This window comes from Fopius arisanus, unplaced genomic scaffold, assembly GCF_000806365.1.
Source record: "Fopius arisanus strain USDA-PBARC FA_bdor unplaced genomic scaffold, ASM80636v1 scaffold00058, whole genome shotgun sequence".
NCBI classification, from domain to species: Eukaryota; Metazoa; Arthropoda; class Insecta; order Hymenoptera; family Braconidae; genus Fopius; species Fopius arisanus.
Window position 1 is genome coordinate 556,875 of NW_011887797.1, and position 12,771 is coordinate 569,645.

General features: G+C 38.8%; 2 protein-coding genes across 4 annotated transcripts; one reads left to right on the forward strand and one right to left on the reverse strand.

Moving 5' to 3' along the window:
• The first annotated feature begins 405 nt into the window (after positions 1-405).
• Positions 406-2,973, forward strand: LOC105268529 (uncharacterized). 3 transcript variants are annotated; one of them, XM_011308161.1, is made up of 5 exons: positions 406-479; positions 588-998; positions 1,802-2,180; positions 2,493-2,751; positions 2,819-2,973. In XM_011308161.1, the coding sequence occupies exons 2-5, from the start codon at positions 992-994 to the stop codon at positions 2,945-2,947; spliced, it is 774 nt and encodes a 257-aa protein (XP_011306463.1). In that variant the 5' UTR covers positions 406-479; positions 588-991; the 3' UTR covers positions 2,948-2,973. The 3 variants fall into 3 exon arrangements, with proteins under 3 accessions (XP_011306463.1, XP_011306462.1, XP_011306461.1); XM_011308160.1 differs by lacking the exon at positions 406-479 and having other exon boundaries at positions 545-998; XM_011308159.1 differs by lacking the exons at positions 406-479; positions 588-998 and adding an exon at positions 1,197-1,336.
• A 100-nt stretch (positions 2,974-3,073) lies between these two features.
• Positions 3,074-8,840, reverse strand: LOC105268530 (uncharacterized). The gene has a single exon (XM_011308162.1). The coding sequence runs from the start codon at positions 8,739-8,741 to the stop codon at positions 3,687-3,689; it is 5,055 nt and encodes a 1,684-aa protein (XP_011306464.1). The 5' UTR covers positions 8,742-8,840; the 3' UTR covers positions 3,074-3,686.
• Positions 8,841-12,771: the final 3,931 nt, after the last annotated feature.

Consider the following 12,771-nt stretch of genomic DNA (forward strand, 5'->3'; position numbering starts at 1 on the left):
AACATCAGCCTTTAACAAAATTACAGGATAATTAAAAATCGTTTAAAATAACGATAATGAGCAGTCGTAATGCGTTTTTTTTAATTTCGCAAGCGCAAGCGCCAGTCTAGGTCTTATCTTTATTTTAGGCGTTTTCTTTGTGGGAAATTCGATGTAAATTCGAATTTTACTGAATTGGTTCAGGAAAAATTGGGAATTGAAATTTTGTTGAGGGATATTTTGAGAATTTTATGTAAATAACTCTGTCCTCATTTTTTCATTTCAACTAGCCATTTCCCCCGCAATATTACCGCAATATATTCATAAATATTTTTTACCCCCTCTCTCTCGAGTCGTAGTTGTATTGTTTTGGTATGCCTCATAAAATGGGAATTACTGTAAATATTTGTGTACTGTGTGCGTTACCTATTCCTCCCCCTCTCAAGTACTTGGGTAATTTACACCTCGTTGAACTCAGGTATATGATTGCTCGAAACCAGGTATAGAAATTCAGAAATGAATTTTCACTGAACTGTCACCCCAGTGATTTTCCGAGAATATTTAGGGATTAGTCACCGAAAATAAAATTCCGCATTTCATTTTTCCAGAATTAAAACCAGGAAATCATGTTCGCATTTTGAGAATAATCTGCAAGTAAATAGAGTGAGAAGATCTGCGACAAATTTGAATAATCTGATGATTTATTTATTCTGTTTTCGCCTCTACAGAATTTTATAATCTGAAATATACATTTTTTGTTATCTTTCGTTTTTTGAGAGAAAATTCTATACAAAAAAATGGACAAATCAGGGAATAAACTTTCGGATTAAATAATAATTAATCAATCATATATTAGTATTTAAACAAGAGAGACGTCAATCAGAATTCAATTGGATTTTTAGTCGTGGCAAAAAAAATGAATGACATTTTTTGCAAAATTGAAAATCGGTTGAATCTGTCAGATGGAAGTAATCGCCGATGATTTATCAAATATCCACAATTCCCAGTACAAATGGAAGGTAAGAAAATAAATGTTTTCCATTGCGTGCTCGTAAAAACGTTGAAATTGGGTTACGGATGTGCCCGGTACCCATTCCACCGCTTAAACTCCAGCAATTCCGAATGAATCCGCATAAAAGAGCATTTGAGAACAATTCAGTCAATAATCAGCGATTTGAGAAACTACTGTGGGGCTGGTTGCCATAGTAATCCCCAAATCGTACAACTCAAATCTGTATTACTGATTTACCGAGTCTAATAGCACGTAACAAAGTTGACAGAAAAAAAAATCCAGTGAATTTTAAATTTTCGCGATAATATCAAAGTGCATTACTTGCAATGTGGGTATGTCGCGACGGTACGTGCGTAGTGCACCTTTGCGCATTCATTTCAAACTAAAGTAATATCCGATACATAGTTACCCCCGTGTTTGTCAAAGTGTGCGGACTTTACCCTCGTGTTTAAAATCACCAATACAATATTTTTTCATTTTCAATTCACCGCCAAATCCATTCCACTACACGCAAATAACATATTAATCTTCTCTCATCTCATTATTTTTATTTTCAAGTGTCCAACTCTCCATTGAAGTTATTTCCCCACCCTTCAGCCTTTCATAACAATTCTCCATAATAATCACTAATTTAATTATCATTAATAACTTCATTATTATTTATTTTCATCCTATCAAGCCCCTGCGGTGTTATTTTTCCTGATAAATTGACGAAATGACGAAACAAATAAAAATTACAGAAATAGAATAAAAGAGTGAAACGAACAATGATAATAATAATTATTATTATTGTTATTTTATTATTTTTAGAGTTCAATTACATCGTGAAGAAGCGGGAGCAGCAGAAAATATGTTTCGGCTCTGGGAAATTTCGAGACATCGGTCTCAAGAGTGGGATGAATTCATTTATGCGGTATTATATGCCTGAGGATTATCCGAGTACTGGACCGGGACGTTATGACGTCCTCTCGGCATTCAAGGGAATAGCTACGAGACCTTGTCCGAAGAGCTTCAGCCGAAAGGGGTACGGAGGATTGGGGAGGTTCGCCATTTCGATAGGTCATACTGAGGATTATCCCGCACCTTGCGATTATAATGTACCCTCCTTCCCTGGCAAAGTCAGGGAGCAAAAGGTGCCCTTCGGATCAACCGCTAAAAGAAAGGTCTTCGAGGCTAATCGAAATCCAGGGTGAGTCAGCATTTATTCGAAATTTTCGCTTCAAAATTATGTATATTAATTGAGACTGCGATGGAAGTACACGATTGGTACATTGAGTTTAATTAAGAAAATTGAATAAAAATGTTTAATTAATCATTTTGGTACATATTTTTGTGTGTATGTAATAATTATTTAGAGTCATTATTTCTGCGTGAATTTCGAAAATTTCCAGAACAATAAAAATCGGTAAAAATTGAATTTCATATGGAAAATTGATAATAATAATTTTACTCTGTTCTCTTCTGACTCGATATTTTTCTGGATTATTTTATTTTTTTGAAGGCCCGGTCTCTACCGAAATCTCACAGCCATCAGAAGACGCGTAATTTTCGACCACAGTTTCGGTGGAAGTGTGAAATTGCGACTGGGGGTTGAAATAAAATGCTGCAAACGTAACACGGACATCTGTGGTGTCTGCGATGAGAATCCACTGGGTGATTACTGGCACTTGAACAACCGGATGTACCTCTGCAGGAATTGCATGACTTCTGAACGCCAACGGCCCAGAAAGCACACGAAAAAAGAGCTGAGTGATTTTCGTGTGAGTGATACTCTGATTAAAAATCCATCTCTCCACAATCTCCATTAACTGCAATTTATTTTTCCAGAAAATCCGCGACTGCTCCATGATCCACTCGCACGAAGGTACAGATGCAAAAACCTGGCGTATGCATCCTGGAGTCATTCAGAAATGGTGCCAGAAGGAGGCGTATCTCTCCTCCTACTTCAAAGACTAAAAATAACTTTCTGTTATCCATCTTTGTCACAAGTTACATAATTTCTTGTTGGAGTTTATGGAAAATATATGAAATATCAGTTACAGTTTTATTATTTTAATTTCGTAAAGTATATTTACAATCCTTATACTCATAATACTAAGAAAAATTGTTTTCTATTTACAGAAAGATTATATAAAAAATATTGAAATAGTAAATGCCTCGAGTATACCCTAGGTAATTAGATAGTATTTCATGGATAAATTGTTGCTAAAAGACCTACAAAAAATAATAACATTCGTCAGACAAATGAATTAAAGTGAAATAATTCGATTCTTCAATTTTTTTTTATCTCAAAAATCGATTTACCCCGAAAACTATCGATTTCACGAGAAAACCTTGGGGAACTTTTTTGTAGCCAATTAAACTTTGATCAAAAAAATTCTTTTGCTTTTTTCTCCTCAAATCGATAGTTCCCGAGATAAATCACTCAAGGAATCCGCAGTGAATTAATAAACTAGTACAAGTGCCTTTGGCAATCTTCCAATTATTGACGAATATCTCCTAAATAACTGAAGATACCGAAACTTTCATATAAACCTTCTTTCAACTTCGCAGATTGCTCTGCAAAAAAGGTAGTAATGAAAATTCCTGTATCTCTCTTCATTCCCGAGATATCCACGAAAAATTGAGAGCAGGTCAAATGTCTTTATCGCAGTTAACTAATTGACTGAATAAATCGATGGATTTGCTTCTGAATTTAATTCCCACATGAATCCTCCGAGCTCTGCGTCCCCTTAATCAAAACGGGCCTCCCAGGATCCTCCACAGTATTTCCCCCATCGGGTGCTTGCCTCGATACCGCTGATACCGAAGTCTCCGAATTCAACGAGCTATTATCATCGATCTCAGTCCCAGTTTGCAGTGCATTATCCCCAGAGTCACTAGTAGTCGATTCCATGCTGTTGCTGGCCATCAGTTCATCATTACAAGGTTTATGAATAACAGTTACATCGATATTTCCATCGGTACTCTCAAGAACCCCAGAGGGAGTCACGCGAAACAACTCAGTGCTCTCAGTATTCGGAGATAATCGAGGAACACGACAGGTGGATTCCCCATCTAAAAAATTGCTCAATCTCCCAAGACTCTTGTTTATCGTTGCACTAAAACTCTCGGAGTACCTGGAGTCCAGTCTCTCAAGTGTGTCATCCTCAGGTGTTACCGAGGGACTGGATGACTGGCCAGTTTCCTGGACCTCTGACAATTCAGGTAAATCAGAAATATCTGGTAGTGCATGTCTGTACAGAAGAGGATTCAACATGTCATCAGCATCTAGATGTCGAATATTCGACGTCATCAGATGAGTCGATAGTTCATCGTACTCTGATGAATCATTCTGATCGTCATTCATCAATTCCTCTCTGACAATCGTCGACACCTTCTCCCTCCTTTGGGTCTTCGCTGGGATCTCGTCCTCTCGGAAGGAATCCTCTTCATTACTGACACTCGAATTATTCCTCTTCGTCTCGGTCTTCACTTCGGAATCATTACTGGTAAAATTAACGTCAGTCTGAGTTGGAACTGTTCGAACGTTCGCCTGGCGATTGCACTTTATGTCACTGGAAAAATTGTTGTTATTTCTTCTCAGGCTGCTGATAAGGTCCATTATATTCCTCTTCATCGGGAGATTTGTGATGGGAGCAGGGGCTGTTGTCAGCTGCATTGAGAGTTTATCCAATAAATGACTTATGTGCATTCGAGTGCCTCTGGCTGGAAACGTCTGGTCCTCGTGTTGTCCATTAGCCACTGGATTCTGCGAGATGTCTAATACTTCGTTCCTGTGACCATTAGTGACTGTTTGATGAAGGTTGGAGGTCGAGGAGTATCCAGTGTCCGTTAAATTCACCTCTAGACTGTTTGTATTGTCACTGCCGCCCTGTGGATATTTATTGCTCTGAATTTCCCCAAAAGTCTCACAATTTCCATTTGTTATTCCATTATTGACGGCTCCTAAGCCATTCTCCAATCCCTCATGACTCACAAGATGGGGCATCCTAGGTGTGGACTCGACGTTCAAATTATTTCCATTGCTGTCGTCATCCTCGTGGTCAATCTCCCCCTCGAAATCGAAATCATTATCGAAATCGTCTTCAAATGCTGTGCTAGTGACGTTCAGCAGACGAGACTGCAGGCGTTGCTTGATCTCGTCTAATTCTGTTAATTTTTGTTTCAGGGAAGATGACAGGAACGACATGGAGGCATCCCCGAGCCCCAGGGCGATTTCAAGGGCCCCTTCACCTGGAATCTGGGGACATTCCACTGGAATTTCAGGGACTGTCGGTGGATTATTCCCCATAGCGATTTTTTCCAGGTCCGCTGGATAAGGTGAAGAAATATTCGAGTGATCCTGTGGGGTCTGTCCTCTCCAAGTCCCTCCACCCCTGGAAAACGACGAGATGTTGTCCAAGGGTGTCACTGAGACCTTCAACTGTCCATTAGATTTTCCAGAGAAATCATTGATGTGGAACCATCCGGATACCACCGGAAATCCAGCTGTCAGAACTGACAGATCAACAGCTGAGAATCCAATTACAATATCTTTATCTGGATTGATCGCGTCATCGGCTTCAGCATCCAGCAATCTCCACACCTTCATTATAAGTCTCATCTTCTCGTTCGTCAATAAATCAGTGGACAATTTTGTGTCGCATCTCCAGTCGTATCGAGGATTGCAACTGTAGGGGCAGACGTCAGTCCTCTCATCTCGACCCCCTGGAGTCTTCTGGAAGGTGACGTAAGTGCTGGGCTCCACTGGTCCACTTGACAGCTCCACTGTTGGCAAATGTAGGGCACATTCCACCTCAATAATCGCCCTAAACCCCTCCTCATCCTCAGAGTCCTCGTCTGGATCCTCGTGTCTCATCAGCAGGGGAGGATTCTCATTCTTCGACGAACTGGGCTTTTCCAACCTCTTGTCAACCGACGCTGCAGTCGAATTATAGTCATCGATATTTATCGTTTGATTATTCTGACCTGCAGGCTCATTAAACTCAGCTCCCACACCCACACTCCTGTAAATTTCCCTTGATGTCCCGAAAGTATCTCGTGGACACTCGAAACTCTCCCCTGAGAAACTGTTGCTATTCGATGGATTCGAGCTCAGCACCTGGGGATTGGAGTTGATCTCCACCTTGTGATGATCAGACTCCCTAGTGGGAATTTGAAACTCAGTCTGGGCTTCCTGATTAGTGATTATCCTGGGGGCTGCCAGAGCCTGAGCTAGTTTATCCACAATAGTGTGCAGCACTGTCTCCTCTCGGCATTCCTCTATATTCAGTCGTGAATCTGTGAGTTTTACCTCTGAGACTGTGGATATTTCAGTCTGACACTCCTGAGTTCGAACACTGGAGACCCTTGAGGCAGCCTGCAGGTTTTTACTTCTTGGGGAATCCCCTGGGGAATATCCACCTTGGAGACCCCTCGTCATTTCCAGAAGAGCAATCTGATCAGCAGTGCCAAGAGCCACAAGAGCTGAGAGCTCCCCACAGAGTTTTCCAGTGACTGGATCTACGATTGGAACCCAATCATCGACACTTATCACTGGGTACGTGGATTTCAATAAATTTTGAAGACCCAGGGGATCCCTGAAGGCCAGGTACAGCTGGTGAACTGATAATTTTGATATTCCAATGAGACTATCTTCGTCTGTCTGATTTTTAGAGTAGACCTCAGTGATTATGCAGTTGTCTTTCGTTCTCTCCAGGAGTTCCAACCCATACATGAGTGACATTATCTGGTGGAAATTGTAATGAGGATTCGTTGTATTAGCGCAGACTCGGCTGGAGGACTTGTCCTGCTTCCACAGGGCCCTGCAGACGATGTAAGTGTCCATTCGTGGCAAATTTCTTCCCTCAATTATGTGAATTAACCCGTGAAGAAGAATTTTCTCCTCTGGTATCCAAGGAGTCCGCGTTTTTATTTTCTCCTCAGTCCTCTTGGGGGGTTCTATCCTCCTCGATGACTTCTGAGAATTTCTCTCGCTTCCCTCGTGCCTGGAAGGACACGATCTGTGATCAGGAACTGATGTCACTCCAGTGTTATTACCACTGGTTTTGGATTCATTCCCAGTCATACACTTGTATCGACTTAAATTATTTGCACTGTCACGAGATAGCTCAAGGACTGGGATATTCTCCTTTGCCATCGTGACAGCTTCGATGAATTGTCTCCCAAAATGAATCTTATCACATCCTAGCTCAATTGTCACCTTCAGCTCCCCAATCTTTATTCCTTTCTTGACGATGGCGAGCTTTTGTGTGGAGCTTAGGTGAGGAGATTTGGCAGCTTCTCTGATGTAGACACAGCCCACCCCAAGCTCGGTGGGTGTTCTCTGCTCCAGGTGACGATTGAAGATCTTGAATTTCAAGGGCATGTTCATTTGAAGATGGAGATGTGATCGCGGAAGATTGTAGACTGCCTCGTGGTGGAAATGAATGACCTGTCCCTCTTGTCTCCTCGACGATATCTTCACTGGTTTTTTGCTCTCGTTGATGACCTTCTTATTGTATTTTTTGACGTTTGCGAATGCTGCATCGTACTGGACAAAGTAAGTTACTGACGTGGGGGCCCCATCTCCTCGAGTCAGGCAGGAGGACTTTACTCTTCTGTAGCCAGCTGGTGTCAGTGATAGGGAATCCACTGCTATTCGTAGACTGTCCACGTAATCCATGGGCGTTGCCTCTTTCTGTTGCACCACCAGACGATTCGATTCTTCCTCTTCGTCCAGTACATTTGAGGATAAGTCCTCTGTATTTCCTCGGGAATAGGGCAGCCGGTTGGAGATTTTATCCTCTCTGCAGGAGCTTATCGTCTCGGCAGCGAAGTCTATGAGGCTGGGAGTTGGTGATGTCGATCGTAATTTCTCCAATGCACTTTTTTCGTCCTTCTGGGTCATGGTCGAGCCTATGAAGTAGTTGTAGAGGGCTGTATCAGGATCCTGGAGAGCCCCCGAGGATCGGTAACTCTCGGTGGAATTTCCATCCACTTCTAATGAGTCCTCTTCTCTAGTTTCCCTCATCAGCACCCCACGCAGTTTCTGGGCTCTTGCAACTACTTGTGCCACTAATTTATCTGTCACTTTGGGATTTGATTTTTCGATTCCTCTATTGGTGGTGAATCGTTTGTCTTTGAGTATCGATCGGTAGATGTTGTCTTCAGGTTTGTGGAACGGTTTTTCCTCAGTTGGTGGGGTATTGTGGTGAGTGAGGGTTTTTCTCAGGGCGAAATCCAGGTTGTACTCCGACAGATCGTCGGGAAAGGATGGAAGCTGGGGTTTTCTTTGTTTGATTTTTCTAGGAGTTCTTTGGGCCTTCGATAACGTCAGATTCACTGGAATATCTCCTATTTTTGTTCCAACTCTATTAATTATACTGCAGTATTGGATGTAAGGTTTACCTCTGAATATTTCCTGCAGGTCAGATATTTGTGCTGTTCCAACGATCTCGTTCAGGGGCTCTGAGATTATTATGAGGTCTACAGTTCCACAATTTGTCAGGTATTCTTCGAATAAATCGAAATTAGTTTTTATGGCGTAGGTTTCGATGGTCTCGGAGACGGTGCGAGTGCTGTCCATTGTGGGGTCCATTGGTCGAAAATGAGCACTGTCTGTCTCACCCCACCAGGAAGCGATAACAGTAACATCCCCAGGTCTTGTCCGATGCCAAATCAATTCACTGATGACAAGTTTTAAATATCCGTGAATTTTACCCTCGACCAGGGGCGGCAGAGATCTCGAAACAGAATCAAAATCCATTGACTCAATTATTCGATTTCATAAAACGATGAGAAAATGAGAAATAACAGACTCCGAGTAGAGACGTCATTTGTGGTGCAGGTAGGTTAGTTCGATTTAATTCGGAGTTATTTCGAGGGGATAAACGAGAATTCCAGAAGTTCCAGAGACAGCCGCATCTGCGTCTGACTGGGTCACTGCGTCGCCACCACTGCGCAGAATAGGCGGTCCGTTTGAATCCGCAAGTTAAGTAATTCCAAATGGTTAAATTGACATAAACTCAATTAAAGTTTGCATAGTTTATTGTATAAAATCAATAAATGCCTTGGCGATATTACTACTGCAGACAGCTATCGGTAAGTGATTTCTTGTGAATTGTACAGTAATAATTGTTTAATTCTTACAGAATAACGTCCTCGTCATTACGCACTATAATTACGATTAGGTTCAATAGTTAATCTTGCTCGGTATTACTTCACTTCATAGTTTTTCATAAATCGACGAATTGGTGATTTTCACACCACAATCGTCGGCATCTTATACACAGTTATAACGTTTATCTTACATTTACAGTTACTTTTAAATTCATATAATTCATTTTGTCCTGTTAGTTCTGTTTGTAGACTAGTGATATATCATTACACTAATTAACGCATATTTATAATATTTGTATTGTTCTTGTTCTCAAATTTATCTCTCGTTATTTTCAATTTTTTCTAGATTTTCTTCATTTACGATTGAAATGTTTTTTTTTTTGTTAATCTAAAAGGAAATAAATAATATCTCCATTTTCAGAGCCACAAGGAGCTTCCAAAGAGCTTTCAATTTCTCAACAAATCTCTTCTCCAGAAAAGCCTATATTACAGTAATATTAAATACGAGGTAATAGTTTGGCTTTCGGCGTTATTTAATCATGAGAATATATAAATCCTCTGTGGGGCGTGCAAGATTATTCGAGTGAAATAATAAATGATTACTCTTTGGAAGCGAACCTCGATGCGAAAGTGAATGACTTCAACCGGTAATAAATCTATAACGAAACAAGCGGAAAAATCGTTAATTATTCGAGTCGAAGGAATTCATTTTCACATATTTATCCTCATTACACGATTATACACATCACCGATTTCATTACTCAATTCATCTATTTTAAATAATCTTACCCCTTAACATGAAATACGTCTTTGATTTTTCCTAATAATTTTCCACTGCTCTGAAATATAATCACCCGGATATGATTATCACTTTATTCCTCGGTGTGACGGTATGTTTTATCGATAATTACGTGGTGATAACTATTTACCAATAAATGATTTTTTTTTTATACAAATAAATATACTACCTTTACAGACGAATAACAAAAATATTATTTCTGTTCATATTTCGATGTCAATCACTTTGATTCTCGTGAATCGGTTTGAGGCTCTGAGACAAATGAATATTTTTCTTTCAAATGAATAATTGAAGAATATTGTAAAAATAAAATTATAAAAGGTATAATCTGCGTTATAACGACCAGGCGAATGAATAAATAGTTTATATTGTTACTTAATTATTAATAATATATTATCAGTAGGTAATTTCATGGTACAAAGAACGAGAAGAATTACCACGTATCTGTACATTGAGCGCTTCATGTCAGAATCATTATGCGTTACGCACATCGGCATATCGTTTATTTGTTTACTTACTTCAATTAATTTATTCATTAATTTTTGTTACACATTATGCATTTATTCTCGTTTGAAAAATTATTTACATCCGCGATTCCAAGGGACTCTGTGACGTCCTTCGCACGCTGTTATCTATCTTTTATTTGCCCGGAAATGAAATTGTTTAATACAAAATTGAGTACTCTGCTATTATGTTTATTTGTAAATGACTTTATCCACTGGAGAATGATGATTTATCAACAATTACTGTTGATTCAGAAACACACGGCACTCGTGACAATTCGCTATGCTTTTGAGTTATTGTGATTTTTAATTATTTTTAAGGAAAAGCGACTGTTTGAGAGTCGGGCAGTGATTTTTATGAAATTTATCGGTCACACAGTCGTTGTTTACTTGTGGTAATGCAAGTTAAATCAGACTGGAGTAATTTATTGTAATTTTGCACTAACAATTCAGGGAAGTACTATGAATTTTCAAAATTTCAGACATGCAATCCAGTCAATTTTATTTAAAAATTAGTAACGAAGATAATTATTCAGGAATATCTGGTGTTAATTTTGGAGAGAGTTTTTCAAATTCCATAGTCCATTATTCTTGAAACATTTGTTAAACAATAATTTACATGAAATTTTTCTCTTGAATTAACAGAAAAACAATTTTCTCATCGCCGCAAATATTTTTTTTTATCACCTGAATCACCTGAATTTTAACGAAATAATGCCGTTATGTTGTACGGCATTTTGCAGGAATTTTGTTGAAGGCCAGGAGTAAATAAATTATATGAAAATGCTCGATTGGTCTGGAAAGCTCACAGTAAATTCCCTCGACAAAACATATGAGGAAATCATGGTGGGATGGATCTAACATGGAAACGTGATTAATATTTATATGCAATTGTATTTGAAACGTAAACCATTAAAAAGTTATTACATAGATAATTTGAGGAACAGGAGGGTAGAAAGGCGGGAGTTGGCCGTCCACCGCAAGACCATTCTCGCTATTGATTTTCACATTTTCCTTCTCTCTCGTGTTTTTTTTTGATTGACAAAATCCCAAGCGACAAAAAGAGATGAAATAAAAAAACAATAAATTAAATAAACATGGAGTACACATACACTTTACACCCCTGAAACCCGCGATTTGATGCGAGTGGGAGTGAAATTAAATCGCAAAGTGGAGAAAAAATAAAAATAAATGGAGGAGTGAAGAGAAAAAAAATATATATAAAACTCCTACGCTATGAGGAAATAGAAATACTTGATACCACATTCACATGGGATTTTAATAAAACCGAAGAGGGAGAAAAAAAATAGTGAAGCTTTCCCCAAGGAATAAACATTACAATATCATTAATAATTTTCCTTCAATCAGATAATTTATATGACTATTCACAAAAGAGTCATAATAAAAATTATTAACTCTATTCTCGGTACTTCAATGATAATGGTAATAATTAATTACACTATTATCAGTATTAATTTTCCTCGGTCACTCAGTATTTATAATACATACGTTGTCATTTGTAATGGACTAATTAATCAATAATTAAATTTTTATTTCATTATACACATACGGACAGACGAGTCTGCCACGACAATTCTCTCAATAATATAAAAAAAAGACGTTTCAAGGGATAGAGTAAGAGCTGGAGGAAAACAATTGTATAATATATATTTGTATAGCGTTGTATAAATCACCTCTAGTTAATATAATAGCAAATTGCCACAAAGGCTACGTGTACCAACGCATTTAAGTATAAATCCATAATTAATGCTCCATTATTCGTGATATATCGAGATATTTTGGGAGATTTCAATGAACAATCGGTAATTTTCCATCACCGATGGCAATATCGATACACATTGTCATTTAATAATCAATAAACTATCAATATTTACGTACAGTGTAGGCCAATCTCAATGCATTCGACACATTGAATGAGTAAAAAAGGAAATAACATCGGGGATGAAAAGCTGATTTACCTCGTGGTCAGTCATTGAAATCTCCAGGTATCGTATATTGATTATTAAATACGGTGGTACAGCTTTGGTACGCGTAGCATTCGAACCTTAGTTTCTGTCATCATATTTTTCCATTATTCCTTAATATTTTATCTACCGAATACCTAAACATCCACCCTCCCGCCAACCCACCCCTCCATCAGATTTACAACACTGCCCTAGACACAGCCATACTAAGCCAAATACTTTTGGGTTTTATTTAAAAAATTTCACGTTTGTCATAATCATTATCCACTTTTCTACAATTCTCAATCACCCAGTTGCACTCATTATTTCACCTGATGAAAAATACACCTGTCATCGGGCCACTCAATCAATCCCAAGTGAATCACATCAGGAAATCATTGGCCCTTCTCA

Coding starts and splice junctions, on each gene's coding strand:
- LOC105268529 (XM_011308159.1), top strand. Junction 2,181..2,492: donor GAGGCTAATCGAAATCCAGG/GTGAGTCAGCAT, acceptor ATTTTTTTGAAG/GCCCGGTCTCTACCGAAATC. Junction 2,752..2,818: donor AAGAGCTGAGTGATTTTCGT/GTGAGTGATACT, acceptor TTATTTTTCCAG/AAAATCCGCGACTGCTCCAT.
- LOC105268530 (XM_011308162.1), bottom strand. CDS start 8,741: ATGGATTTTGATTCTGTTTCGAGATCTCTGCCGCCCCTGGTCGAGGGT.